General features: G+C 44.1%; 1 protein-coding gene across 1 annotated transcript in view; it reads left to right on the plus strand.

Moving 5' to 3' along the window:
• Positions 1-15,750, plus strand: part of AGBL1 (AGBL carboxypeptidase 1) — a 3,520,373-nt gene that overhangs the window by 294,436 nt on the left and 3,210,187 nt on the right. The window contains exon 2 of the mRNA XM_069624284.1: positions 7,305-7,368. Within this exon, the coding sequence (XP_069480385.1) occupies positions 7,305-7,368 (64 nt within the window). The remainder of the gene's footprint in view (positions 1-7,304; positions 7,369-15,750) is intronic.

The raw sequence follows: 15,750 nt of genomic DNA on the forward strand, positions 1-15,750 counted from the left end.
CAATTGAGTTAGTGATTCAGGTCTTTCCTGGTTGAGTATCGTGTGATGCCCAGTTACATGGGTTTTATGGGTGATCAGTTCTTTTCCTTGGTTAATATTCCTTGTCGTTTGGCATCTCGACAGGCGATACTTGTTCAAGGCATGTTTGTTGTGGCTATTCCAACAGAGTGTGTTAGGGCATAATATAAGGGGGTGATGTTATGGGTCGGAATATCGCAGCAGGCAGAATATCACACAGGACAGAACATCACAGGGGATAGAATATCGCTGGTGCAGAGCTTCACTGTGGCGGTAGTCTCACAGTGGTGAAGACTAAAATGGCAATGCCTAACAATGACAAAGTTCCAGAGTGGCAGACCTTCACAGTGGTAGATTTTTCCCAGTTGTAGAGTCTCCTATTATCTCAGGTTCCTATTGGCCGAGCTTTTACAATGGAGATATCACAGTGGCATAAGTCTTGCAAAGATATAGGGCCTCATTACAATTGTGCCATTCCGGAAACAACGGTGCTGGTAAGCCTACCAGCACCATTGTTTCCGGACCGGCACACTACAACTCTGCGTGTGGATGCCTTCCCGCCCGCCAGGGTCAGACCTGTCGGCTAGGATGGCACCTGCCTGCAGAGTTTTCACGGGAACACCGGTACCCTTGTTAACAGTGCCAGTGTTCCTGTGTCCCCGTTGGACTCCATGGGAATGGGGACTAACATAATTACCGGTGCCTGACTTCCCAGCCACTGGACTCGAAACAGCCTGGTGGCACCGGGATGTCACATGCCAGTAATTTTTTACAGGTCTGGCATGGTTACCCGCCACACCCGTAATGAGGCCCATAGTCTGTTAGTGTCTAAATCTGATAGTGGCACAATGTCATAATAGTTGAATCACGTTTGTGTTGGCACGCAGAGGCCATAATCTGACAGTGGAAAAATGTGATACTGGCAAAATCTGATTGTAGCGATACTCTTTTTGGGGTGAACGTCAGTTGCCAAACCTTAGAGTGGTGAGGTTTGATAATGGCAGGATCGGGTAGTGGCACAAACTTATATTGGTAGAATTCACATTAAGCGAGGACACAATGGCCATGGCATATAGCAGCAAGGTCTGATACTGGTAAAGTCCCACATTGGAAAGGCTCAGATTGGTTGATTTTATATTAGCAGGGTCTCAGTGGTTAGACCTCACAGTGGTAGTACATTTAGCAAGGCTTACAAAGACACAGCTCCAGTTACAGGGATATATGATCTGTTAGTGAGACCGTCTGGCAGTGGTACCCTCTCACATTAGTAAAACTCAACTTAGAGCGGCAGAATCGCATAGTGGCAGGTGCTCACATGCGATGACTCAGAATCGGAAAAAAGTTGCATTTAGCAAATGTTATGTTTCCAGAACCTACATTAGCAAAGTCTCACATGAGCACAATTCTTGTTTGCAAAGATTTTGATTGCATACTCTCAGTGGGTATAGCACCTGTCAATGGCCGAGTCTCACAGTTTTACACTGACCAGTCCTTGAAATGCAGGATGCAAAAGAGAGCAGGTGAAAGCGTGCCTTCCAGTTAACTCCAAAGTGATAGCTTCTACAGTGGTAAAACCACACAGTGGCAGAACTCCACAGCAACCAAAACACAGAGTGGAAAGATTCAAAGTGGCAAAATTCCAAGTGGTGAAATTCCCAAAATATATCTATAACTCAAGATACTGCAGCTCTCTTGTTAAGTGGACCTGGCTAATACTGACAGCCGCTTCTCCCAAAACCCAGCACAACTACTTTTGAAGAGGAGGATACAATTCCTCACATTCCTAAAACATACTTATGCCTAAACGTTCCTGCTACATTATTACAATGGCAGCAGCTATAATGTATTGGTGATTGACAGAAATGCATTGATGTGATGTGATAGGTTATTTATAACGCAAGCGCGGACCCGTGGATCGAACTTGTGTTACTCCGTGATGCATTGCTTCCAAGGCGATCACGTTGACACTGAGCTATCCTCCCGAGACGTTTGCACATTTCAGTGCTTGATGCAATGTAAAAACAGTAGTTGTGAGGGAAATGCTGGATCAAGACCTGCTCTCAAACGTTGACTCCAACTCTCCTACTGTGCTCATTTTTCTTGAGCTCTCTACTGCTTCTGATATAGTAAACCACAACATCCCGATCACTGTGTCTGTGATACCCTGGGCATCCCAGATCAGGCACTGGAGTGGCTCACCTGCTTTCTCTCTCTCCTAGGTGGAACTCTGGCCCTTTCTCTCCTCTACTACTCTCTCTACTTGTGGGGTCCCTGAGGGATCTAACATTTCCACCTGGTTCTTCAATATCTACATGGCTCCCTTGGCCCACAGGACCTCTACCTTTACCTCTTTCACTGTTATGAGGATGACACACAGCTCTCTTTCAGGCTACCCTCGGCCTCCTCCTCCTTGCTCACCCCTGTCTATCTGCAATTCAGGCTTGGTGTGCTGCTAACGATCGATGCCTGAATGCCAGTAAGACAGAGATCGTCCTCATTGGGACCCTTGCTCCTGCCTTCCCACTTTCTTACTGGCCGAACCTACCAACGAGGCAAGAATTCTTGGGGTCATCTTCAACTCCACTCTCTCCTTCTCTTCGCACATCTCAGACATATCCAAAAAGTCCAACTACCAACTGCACCTCCTCAGAGGTATTCTACCTTTCCTTATTTTGCCACAGAGGATCATCACCTCGAGAGTCCTTGTTCTCTCTGAGATGGACTATTGCAACAACCTCTTTCTCAATCTTCCTACTTCTACTCTACAACTCATCCAGAACAGAACCGCAACACTTTTCCTTGGCCTCAAGACTAGGGACCACATCTCTCTGGCGCTGAAATCCCTCCACTGGCTCCACATAGCTGCAAGGATCAAGTTCAAGACCCTCTGCATAATCCACAAGGCTTTCTGGGCGGGGGCCCGCATTAACTACAATGCTCTCTTCCTAAACACTGTCCCTAGAGTCCTCCGCTTGTCCTCCTCTAACTCTCTGCATATACGCTGCGATTAATGTGATGGGCATAACACCACCCCTCCACACACACATTGAAATTAGTCTAGAGATGTAATCCATAACTCTGATATGATTACAGTATTGTACACTCTAATATGTGAGTCATTTCTGACATACGCTACAACATATTTGATGGACTACTACTTGTCATTGTGATTGTTCATTCAAGACTTCTTCAGGACACACATATCTTCAGACAGCCATTCGTTGAGGTATAACATATTCATGTGAATGAACATAATAGAGTGTTGGTGCCTCTGGTTAGTGAAGCTATGACTGAAGCTGTCATCAGTTTTTTTTTTGTTTTAAATTAATCCTCTGGTTTTCTTTTCCTCTGTTATGTCTCACAGGGTCTACTACGCATTTGTAATTTGAAAGAGTACTGTTAAATCAAGCTGTCCCGCTAAAGGTTAAATTATTAATTATAGAGACACCCATTTGTCTATTGATAAAGTATAATTTGTAGACAGCATGGAGGGTTTGCTTGTATTGGTTGCTGTTACTACATTTGGAAGTACAAAACATAGAAACATAATTGTCAAAATCCATCATCAGAATTCTATGCAATTCATACAACTTCAAGTAAAAATGAAAGCAAATGAAAGTAAACCTTATTGGTATTTTCATAAATATAAGTTCCTACAAGGCTTACTCGGTTCAACGTCCTGTACAACTAATCCTTCATCTTTTAACTTTATATTATGGAGGAAGAACACATGGGGCTTCATTCCGGGGTGGGCGCAAAGGGATTACCGGCACCAGTAAGGGCACCGGTGCCGGTAATCCCTTTGCGCCCTATTCCGAGGTCCCTAAGCGGGTCCCTCCTTTAACACCTGGTCTGACCAGGCGTTGTGGACGGGACCTGTTAAGGGACTTCGGAGCTAATAACGGTACCGCAAATTGCGGTACCGTTATTAGTTACTTCCCCATTCCCATTCAACCCTATGAGGGCTCAATGGGAATGGGGAATGGATTTTTCAATGGGGACTTACCGGTCCCGCAAAGGTCATACTGCACAGGTAAATCCCCATTGAACCAGGTCAGAGTCGGATCCGGTATGGGAGATAGTCATGGCGCAAATAGCGCCATGACTACCACCATACTCGGAATGAGGCCCATGATCTTTCTTCTAAAACCCCTTCATCATGTTATTGAAAAACCCAAATCTATTCAAATGAATGCCACGTTTAAAAAAATGTTGGTCCCTTTAAAGGCTGCACTTCTAAAATAACACTTTGAAGTCATCTTTTTTCAAAATGAGTGTTTATACTTACTGCGATAAACATATCTAAATTAAGTATTATTGATCAAATTTTTTTTTTGTATATTTTTGTACACTTTGTTGAAGATTTCATCAGATTCAACATGTGTTTTATTTCCTTGACCCTGAATTTGTTCAAATAAGGGTGCTTTTCTACTTTTGAATTGAATTGTGTGTTGATCCTATATGCATGCAGATGTTACAGCCTCCCACTTGCTGTTAATAAAAACAAATTAATAATGTCATAGTGATGTGTTTTGTTGGGCAATGCTTATTTTGGGAGAAAGACTGCTGCAGTAACCTGTCACATTTTCGATTGTTTAACATTGTTCTTTGTTTTCCTTGTAATATTATCAGGTGGAGCCTACAGTTAGAACAATTAGTTTGTGTTCATCTGCTTCGGAAGGTTATTGCTGGTATCTCCCGGGTAACAGAAATGCAATGCAGCAGCACACTGCACAGCACAGAGGGGATAACAAATGCACTTGAAGTTTATTATTTTCAGCATTGGAAAAAACACAAGTGCACTTATGGACAGATGCTGTATTTATAGCAAAGCAGCAGGAATTGAGAAGGCAAAAGCTGTAGTTAAAAACATTGGGAATAACACACTATGAATAGCATCCAGATGTTTCCACAATGGATAATTTGACTGCTCAGTCATTTCCCACATTTAATATGATTGCACTCTTCTTCTGCACTCTGAATTTAAAAATGGCAAATGATCAAGTTGCAGAATCAGAGGTATTCTTTTCCAACAAAAATAGCAACAGAGACGTAAGCGATAAGACCCAAGCGCTTGGGCCAAGGGCTACAGAGCCTGCTCTTTCTATGCTCTATTTCAATATGCATCCTCCATCACGCCGACAAACAACTCCAGTGTGGAATTGCATAATAAGTGTTGCAAAGATTTTGCCATGGCAGGGAATTGAATAATTCATTACTTAGTCAGTTGCAACACCCACAGACGCCATATCATAGGCTACTTTGCTTTTGAAACTGTCATCGTTCGGTGGCATCACAGATACTTTACTCAAAGAAGTGTCACAGAAATACATAAGATCAACTTGGCTTTTCTTGAGATTGTCATTAGGTGTTAGTTCTCATATTCGCAGCGCTACAAACAACACTGGGAACTATAGCTTCACAAAAGAAATCCAGAATATGTCCATACACTTTCGATGTGAAGACTTCAGACAGAAGTAGAATGCAAACTGTTGGCAAAGGGCAATAGAAGTGCAATTGCACACACGCTAATGAATCTGCGTTCTGTGACCCCAATGCAGATGGACACCGAGTTTAGTTATTTCAACGCATGCTTCCTTTCATTGGTTGGATGCACATTGCTCCTGTGTAAATTCTACCGCTAAAGGGGGCGGAGAGGTTGCTATTATTTTGATTCTCATGTTTTTTTCTGCCATTTACACACCTCACTATGACCCTGGGGGTAAAGATAGCAGTAGCATTTCTTATAATATTTGTCCTTATTGCTCAGTCGGTTGAGTATTTGCAGGTATTGTCCTCATGCAGTATTCCTGGAAGAGAGGGTAGGTTATATATGCCAGCTGAATCTGATTTGTACACCTCCCAAAGGAACATTCATTTATTTACCTACACCAAAAAGGTAATGATACACATTTTGCAAAGTATAAAATGTGTTTTTCTTTTTTTCTTTTACGGTAGAACTGGTCTTCAATGTTAGAAAAAATCTGTTCAACATTAGGAGTAAGCCCGGGTGAATACATTTAGCTGAACCCAGCAGCATCTGAATATTCACACTATTTGGTGACTAATGAAACTCGAAGAGGCTCAGGTGACAGCTGCCGATAAAGGCTATAGCAATTCAAGCTGAGGAAATGTGACTGTAAACTTGAGTTCAAAAGGTCAGCCATATTCCAAGCCAGTACATGTTCAAAGCAAAGTATACAGTTAAGAGAATAGGTCAAAGGTCCAGCACCTTTCCTGCTACAGATACTCAAAAAATTGATTGTCTAGATCCCTAATGCTTCCACCTGGCTATTTCATTTAATAGGAAACTCAATGAACTCTTTCATTGCAGCTCACAAAACAATGGGCCTCATTAAGAGTATGGAGGTAGCGTAGGTAGGTAGGTAGCCCCCTCCACCACTGTGTTGCGTTTCAAATATTGTCAGAGGCTAGTGCATGTTTTTGAAGCTTCCATGCTATGCTAGGGGTGTCCAGCAGGTCAATCATAGTTACTTAGCTTGTTTGAAAGCATATGGTGGAAGCAATACTATTCCCTAAGCCTCCATGGTGACATGCACACATGTATCCTAGTTATAGCTCATGGTTGATATTGCCTTACTGCTTTGAAAACAACGTGGCAAATACAGACATGTTTCAAATTTCAAATAAAACTGCAAATCTGCCTTCAACTTTGGACCATTTGAAATTCGCTGTGTAATAGCAGAGCAATGGCCAGTTCTGAGGCTTTTCTGAGGCGATATCTAGGGCACTTGCGCTTTAGTCACTTTCGAGCGGTCACATCTGTGTGTGTCTTCTGATCTTGCCGTAAGCCTGTGCTGCTGTGTTGCTAGGTCTGGAAAAGATCGGGGGCTACGCTAATGCCGGGACTGTCGGGACGCGGGGCTAGCAAGCCTTGTAGTTGTAGTTCCTGAGCTTCTATCTGGGGCTACAAACAAGAGACCCAGGGCTATAGCCCCTTCACCCCCACCCCCCCACTGCAACGCCTCGGCTGCTGTGTATCATGCAGATGACAGTGCGCCTTGACTATTGGGATTTAAACCAGTGCTAAGGGTGGGATTTTAACAATAAGGCAGCATGCATCTCTGCATGCCACCCCTTTTATACAAATAATTGATCTAATGCAGGGTATCTCCATTATCCGAATACTGAAATCCTGACCTTTTAGGAGCTTTTGATATGAGTGAGCAATCCTTCCTTATGTGCTTATGCTAAGCGGGTGTGGTCAGTTGCTGGGTGCACACACCGTCTCTGATGTTTCTCCTGTTTTCTTTATTCTTTTTCAGAACTCATGTGAAAAGGAAGCCACTTTGAATATCCTTACTGTTTTGAGTGAGCTGCTTTCTGCGGGTAAGACAGGTATTGCAATCATAGAAAAATGTAACACATGCACGATGGAGAGCTTGTTTAACAATGAGCAGGAAAGAATTAGGCAACTGAGTCACAAAGACTCTGCTAGAGAGTGTCACACAGCCCTCCCCATGGGGTAAAAAGGAGTAACCCATAGTATCTTCTTTGGGATTCGGCCAGTAGAAGCACCAGTTTAGGGAATTGAGCTCCAAGGGCCCTCTATATCAGAGGACTTCACCCTTTGGAACTCCAAATGTTTTGGACTACAATGCCCATAACCCATTACCATTGTCTATGTGTGCAAGGGACCATGGGATTAGCAGTCAAAAACATCTGGTAAACCAAACGTCACAGACCCCTGCTCAGAAATGGCCAGGTCTTATGCTTTCGCTTCTCAAGTGCCATCTCAGAAATGAGCAGGTCTTATGCTATCGCTTCACAAGTGCCTTCTCAGAAATGGGCAGGTCTTATGCCTTCGCTTCACAAGTGCCATCTCAGAAATGAGCAGGTCTTATGCTATCGCTTCACAAGTGCCATCTCAGAATTGGGCAGGTCTTATGCTTTCGCTTCACAAGTGCCATCTCAGAAATGGGCAGCTCTTATGCTTACACTTCACAAGTGCCATCTCAGAAATGAGCAGGTCTTATGCTATCGCTTCACAAGTGCCATCTCAGAATTGGGCAGGTCTTATGCTTTCGCTTCACAAGTGCCATCTCAGAAATGGGCAGCTCTTATGCTTACACTTTACAAGTGCCATCTCAGAAATGGCCAGGACACAAGTGCCATCTCAGAAATGGCCAGGTCCTACTGGCCATAATTACAGTTTTTCTTCAGAGTGGATTTTCTCACTGTTGCTCCACTGAAACTTGTTCTTTAAGTCGGATCCTCAACTCATTTACATGATGCTGTTCAAGCACTTACTGACCGAATGTCACGCTATGGCCAACACAATTAAACATTGTATTGGTAACTATGCGCACAACTGGGAAACTGTTGGGGAGATGTCCTTTTGGATACACTGCATAAATACTGACAGTATGTGTTTGCTAACTGCCCTCTATAACATCTGGTTGAAGGTAGAAGTTAAATTGGGAATATCACTATATGACTGTGGCGGTATAACCATTACAAGTTTATGCTGCTAGGAGGCACTTGAAAATCTCCCTTGTCTAGCTATTTTCAGCTGCTGCTAACCTGTGAAGATATTACTTAAGTTGAAAAAGGAGCGATGTATACCGCTAAAGTTATCAAAGAGATCTTGAGTAGTTCTGCGACCGTATGTTCTACTTTCTTAAGTGTAGCACATTTGTGATAAAAAAGAAATTGGATGAAAACTATGAAATATGCTGTTTAGATTGTGATGTGGAAAATGAGAAAATGAAGTTTTTATGTTCTGCTTTTTGCTTGGCATTATGTGATTATGGATGAATTGGTATAGTTTATTTGTGTATGTATTTTACTTATGTTGATATGTGTAAAGTTTATTATGTAAAGTAAATCACATTAAAGACATTAATTAATTACATTATGCTGTTTACAAGGGACATCCTTGCCCCAACCACAATCCCATTTGGGATAAAAGGTAGAATTGAAAACTGAAAGGTTTTGCAGAAATTAGAAAGCCATCTTATATTTCCTCAGGCAACACGAACAGACTATTTGAAAACGAATACATGGGATCTGCTATATGGAATCCAAAGGAAATGGAGAGGAAAGGGTTAATGTTGCATGTGAAAGGCAAGGCTGATGGCTGGAACTTTGTGATTTAATCTTTGCCTCTGTCAATGCTCTAGGTAGCTCTCCAGACCACCATTTTCCAGGCTGCCATTCCATTATGGAGGGAGAGAGGGGCTTAGTCTCATTTCAAAAGGGGGAATCCTCCCTGAACTGTTAGGTTACATCCCATCCGCAGTTTGTAAATATGACAAAAATAGTGATCAGCAGTTTAGTCTGTCCACAGGGCATGCTTTCAAGGATAATCAAATGGTCAATCCCTTTAATGCGCTGATTATGGTTTGCATGACCCAGATGGGGGTGGACATGGTTGGTTATGGCCTCCCAGGCTCAGCTAAGTGAAGCGAGGGCCTCTGCTCTCGCTGTGGGCTGTTATCAGCCATGCCTGCCCCGCCGCCGGTGTCATGAAAGCCATATGCACCCTGGGTTTTATCCGTTGTGCACATTTCCTTTTGTTCTTCTCCCATGGGGAAAAAAAATAAGATACCTGCAGCCTTATGGAAAAGGGACTAAGTCCCTTTTCCATGTCTATGGCGGTGGCCGGGAGGAGAGCCGGGAATGGAGCACAAGTCTCTGGTCCAGCAGGTAAGTGGGGAAGGAGGGAGGTGGGACGAAGGATATTGGATTGTTTTGAGGGAGGAAAGGAATGGGGAGGCATCATGGAGCGGCTCCCTGTTGCATCTGCACATAATATACATAAAAGAAATGGTGCCACCCAGGGAAGGTCCTCGGGTGGCTGGAAGCAGCGTTCAGAGAATGTCTATTCTTGCCTGCTGTTCCAGCCTCCTGATTGGCCAATGGCCTCTCCCCGGGTGCAAATATTTCTTTCAACTGCATCTTTTAGATGCATCTTCCCTTTGCAAACTTTCTGAGATTTGCATATGTAATCAACAATTTATGCCAAACCTTTATACCAAACTTTTGAATGCAGCAATAGTCATTGCAGTTACTCTATGTACATTCTAGGGACTCTAGTGGTATACACATAATTGTGCCACAGTGGTATGGGCTTATTTAACATGTTTGATTGGCTAAATTACTATTTTCTGACCTCATGTTATGCATTAGCAGGGAAGACATAACGTCACGGGCGCAAAGCAGAAAGGATTTCACAATATATTTGTGCAGCCCATTGCATCTGGCCTTCCCATCATTAAAGGCCAGTTCATGCGTTGCCTGATGTCAATAACAAGGAGAAGAGATTCAGGGCACGATTTATAGAATAAGCGCATAGACCCTGCAAAGTCCTCTGTGAGAAACACCACTTTACGCTTACCTGCACGAAGAAGCATGTTATGCGCGATCCGCGTATACATGGAATTTGCACCGCAAAGTAACCATAGGTGGAATTAGCGGCCAGAACGCCCCCAACACGCCCCCATGCAAAACAGATCTAGCCACATATACCAACCTATGCGCCCTCCTTATTCCCGAAGTCAAACACCCAGGCAATACTGCGTGTCATCTTCCCACAACCAAGGCAGCACCCCAGTGACACTGCGTAGGGTCCCCTGTAACCCATAACTGCATCCCGACAATATGTGTTGCATGACCCATAACTACTCACGTCGGCCCCCAGTAAATCTGCATGGTATCGCCTGTAAACTATGGCTGCACACCGCTAATCTGCATACGTGCACCCCTAACTGCAATTGGCACCATAACTGCGTGCCCAGACCTCTATATTCCCTATCAGAACAGACCTTACCTTTAAGTGTTGATTCCAATGCGATTGGGACTTTCCGCATGCCTTCATGTGGCAGTAAGATCACAAGCTTTGCGTGCTGATTTCACTGACGTGACATTGCGTGGTCAGATCCATTAAAACTCTTGGTTTTGAGCAGTGCTGAGTGTGCGATTTCCTCTTGGAAGCCATGCTGTGACATTCCCACGTAATACCTTGATCTTCCTAAAACCCCTATGGGGGATCGAATGGGAATGGGGATGGGTTCCTGGAATGGGGAAATACCGGGCCCTCCAAGGTCGGAATGGCCCGGCATTTCCCCATTCCAGGAACCGAGACCCGGTACCCGGAATGGGGGTAGCCATGCCGAAAATAGCGGCGTGGCTACCTCCAAGGTCGTAATGACCTCCAGTGTGTATCAGGCTTCAGCATTTCCTTGGTAGTAGTTACTTTGCATAAAGATCCAGAAGATGCAAGACTGCCAAGCAAATCAAGGCAATTCTTCACAAGGGACCTGTTTCATTCCCCATTTACTAATATAAACTAGCATCAAATTGATGTGACTTTGCAACATCACACATCACTTTCTGCATTCTGTATGCTAATTAGTCCCCACACATATTGTTTGATGTCTTTTGTCGTCTTTCTTTTGCATAAAAAGTGCATTTTCCAGTTCTACCACACCCAAGGGGAGTTTCCGCACTTGGGCTTGGGGGCTTAGGGAAACTGGTGGATGGGCTGAGGAGTTGACCCTATTAGCAGGGGGTTGCACTTCCCCACTCTGATGCTTATGCACGATTGTTGGCCCTCCGTATTGAATGTATGGTCTGTGTATGTAAGGAGATATGACAGATGTGTGAATGCCCAGAAACAAGGGTAAAGCCATGGTGTGGCATTGATGCTTGTTTGGGGTCACCTATGGGCCAATGCAACCAGTGTTTTTTTGTGTGTGTGTGTGAGTGTGTGCGTGCGTGCGTGCGTGCGTGCGCAGATCGGGTGTGCTTGATTGGCATGCAAGACTGGACAGCTGTTGGTTTGCATGTGCAGTTAAATCACTCCTAAGATGTGTGAGAACCCACAATTGGCTTCTATGTCTTTAAGATAAAATGGTGGGAAGCCGGAAGAATGGGAGAAGACTGGAAAAACGGGCAGCATATTGCTGTGGGCACAAATACTTTGTTGGGTTTAAGGCAGAACATATTATAAATAATGAATAGAGGGTGGGGTTACACACTACACAAAGAAGGAAGTGCTATACTGCCAATCTACTTCGTAAATAACACCTATATGATACAATTGTCATAAATACTTGCACAATCTGATCCACAAGCAGTAACTATATGTCAGTGCGACCCTATAGAGTACATCATGAAAAGCATCATAAAATGCAGCAAGGTACAATCCACAGGGTGCTGTAGACAAGCAAAGAGGAGCAATCTACATATTATGATGGCTGAAAAGAGATTACAAAAATGTGACAAGAGAAGTGAGGAGACAGGAAGGTTGGGGAATAAAAAGCTAAAAAGTAAAGAAAGTACAATCACTTATCAGAATCAGGTCAGGCTAATCAATGCTAGCAGACAGAGACACAGCATGGCATGGGATTTTATTAAATGGATAAACCCAATAGCATTAGCATTTTAATGAGCATGTGCCACATAAACACGTGACAAGTTGGTAATCATAAGCCTTTGATTCCGTGCCCTCAGGTCTAAGGAGAGCATTGACTTCCTGACTCTCATTGAGGTTGGAAGTGTGAGAAACCTGAAGGTGTCGCCCTGGCTAGTTCCCGGGGATCTGTCATCCAGGCCAGGACACGGCTATTGCTATTTGATGCAGTTCCTGGGGGTGGACCAGTGAAGGAGCATCACCTGAATGGGGGGTCCACAGGGAATGGGGGTGGGACACCAGCGGGTGAGATGCTGTATTCCCCTTCCTTTAACACCTTTCCCCATCCTCTCACGTAAGACATTCCAAACCACTGCCCCCCCCTTTCCAACAAGAACACTTTCACATAATGCAATGCACAACAGACTAACAGTAAAGGCGTTTACCTGACATGTCCCAATACCAGGGTCAGGCAAAGTCAGGCAATTGCTCAGAATCACACACACCTGATGACCCTTTCCCTTGCCCAGAGGGATAAACAATGGAGGCAGAGAGCGCAGTACAAGAAAGGCGAGCACCGCAGACAGCACAAGGAAATGAGGCACTTCAAAAGAAGGAGAAAGGTGTTGGGAAGTGAGAGGGTGCCGAGGAAAGAAGTGACCTTGCCCTTTTCGTCCCAGGCCCGCAAAACCTTTGTCAAGGGGAATCTAAGATCGCGGACAATAGCCCCAGTGTAATGCTGCAGATGTCAACGATATGCAGGGCCAGCCTATGTTGATAAGGCAGAGTAGAAATAATCAAAAGAGTTTGATCCGCAAGTTGGCTGGAAGTAAGGGACGTGAATCCTGCAAACATTTGAAACCAGTAGAACGCATTGAGAAGGGTCAGCCCAGAAGAGGGGAACCCAGGGATGAAGCCATCACCCTATTTGAACTTGGAAATACAATTGAAAAGTGTCAGCGCAGAAGACGGGGACACAGGTGGTGAACCGTTATCACCAAAGCAAACTTTCACTTGTTAAAGGAACTTTTGTTTTGTTGTTTTGAAACACTTAAGGCACGAATGCAAGAGACTTTCAGAGTAAACGAAACTTGGCCATTGACGGTCCTGAGATCTACGATTGAACCTGTTGTCTCGTGCTGGAGAAGCCCAAGACTGTACTGTGCTCCAAGCTCACAAATTGTCCCATGTCTAAAACGTGGGGAAGGGAGACCCAGGCTATGGCCTGCTGACTTATCATTTGAGAACACTTCTTTCTTTTTTTGTTTAAACTTAACCCCACACCCTTTGTATTTAGCGTACAGAATTGGCAATAGGTTTTCTTAGTATAAACCTTTTTATTTGACTTGACGCCACTAAGACTGCCTTATTTTTTATTTGTTGGCTGACACCTGTCCCCATCTTTGATTTGGTTTAGATTAGGTGTTTTTTCCAACCTGCATAACACTCTCATTGTTCAATAAACACCCCTGAACTGTAATCACTTGTGTCTGCCTTACTTGTTGTCACCATGAGTTCCTCACAGAAGCCACATCAGCCTTTTGTTGACCACAGGTGAAAAATTGCAACAATCTGCCCAAATCACATTTTACATCGAGCACATGATTTTAAAGACCTGTGTGCTAGTGTATGAACACACAAATATGTTTCCACTACATAATCACATGAGCGCTTGGACACTGCCAATGGTACTGGTGCACGCTATAAGACAACACCATAACATAACATAACAAACTTTGTTTTGAGAAGCCCTTCCTCTTCATCAATGCACATGTGAGTTCTGGCCCACCAACTTACCTTCCTTGCGGCTCAATTCATAGACCATTTTCCTCCTGAAGGAGAACTACTTTTGATGCATTTATTGTAGAATACAGGATTGTACAGCTTAATATAGCAGAGATCTCATCCAAGATCTTGACCCAGAAAATCCCCACATTAGGCATGGGAACAGATAAGAAAGTGAATGCCTGTCCTTTCCAAATGGCCAGAAGATCTTTGATATCCCTATGGTGTCAGCTATAAAGTTTTACAGGAGGAGTGTGATCTCTATGCAAGATGTAAAATGATCAGTGGGCCTCATTACAACTCTGGCAGTAGCCGTGCTCTTATTAAGGGCATGGCTGCCGGCGGAGTTGCATTTTTTCCGGCAATGGGCAAGAACCGGGTCATGCCGACCTCGCCGGACCTGGTAATTGGCCATTTTCGGGGGCCGTAATCAAGGGCGTCCCGATCCCCATTCTGCCCCATGGGGCTGAATGGGGATGGGGACGTCGGATGAACCGGCACATTCAGAGTTGTGCCGGTGCATCTTATATGCTCTGCTCATGGGTGCCGTTACACCTGCCAGGAAAAACCTGGCAGCTGAAACGGCACCCGTGAGCAGAGCACACAGCATGGCGGTCCAGAAACTACGGGACCGGCATGCTTACTGGTACTGTAGTTCCCGGACCGCCATGGTTTTAATGAGGCCCATTGTGTCTTGTTGATCATCATGGAATGTGAACAAAGTTACTACTAGATATTCTCATAAGTCTCATCATCCAGGAGGATGCCAATGTCTGCATCCCAACTCTGTAGCATTTATTTATCACTTCCACCAAAATGTCCCTTAGTAGCATTTGGATGTTTGTGGACTACAACTTCACAAAATGCTTCAGACTGCTACTCCCTCTTGCATTTCTCTTCTTACCTAAATAGTTACCAGAGGCAGAGACGCAGAGATTGTCAGAGCCTTAATGTCAGAGCATAATTGCATGCATCATAGAAAATCCTCAACCTGGATGTGTTACTGTGAACACAATGTGCTGAATGGAATTGGCTGCTTACCACAGTATATTTAGTTTCCCATCTAAACGGGAGCGCCAAAAGACTGGATTATCATTTATCCCCAGAGCCTTGGTTTACTGAAGGGGAATATCCTCATTAAATATAGAAAACTTGCCTATCTATTGCGATTATCCACCATGGTATTGCTGGTATAATTAAATGGAGTGTTTACTCACAATCACCCAAGCCTCCATTATCAGCGCATTTTTTCGAGAGCAGTGGAACTCTGTACGAGTGTGGGTGGCCAGCACATACCTTAATGATTGCAGAGCCAATATGTCACCCACTACCATAAGTTGGACAAACACAAACTGTTAAACTTGGATCCCTTCTCTCCACCGGTTAACTGTGGTGTCCCCTAGAGTTCTTCTCTGTCTCCCCTTCTTTTTAATAATCCTATTCTTCCACTTGTTGCTATCATTGTATTCTTAAGTATTGGTCTTTTGCGCCATGTTCTCTCCTACCTTCCACACACTGACCATCCCCTGGTAGTTTGGGTATTTGTTAATTTTAGGCTCGATTATGCTAAC

The sequence above is a fragment of the Ambystoma mexicanum genome, chromosome 11 (genome assembly GCF_040938575.1).
Source record: "Ambystoma mexicanum isolate Mex_15411 chromosome 11, UKY_AmexF1_1, whole genome shotgun sequence".
Taxonomy (NCBI): domain Eukaryota; kingdom Metazoa; phylum Chordata; class Amphibia; order Caudata; family Ambystomatidae; genus Ambystoma; species Ambystoma mexicanum.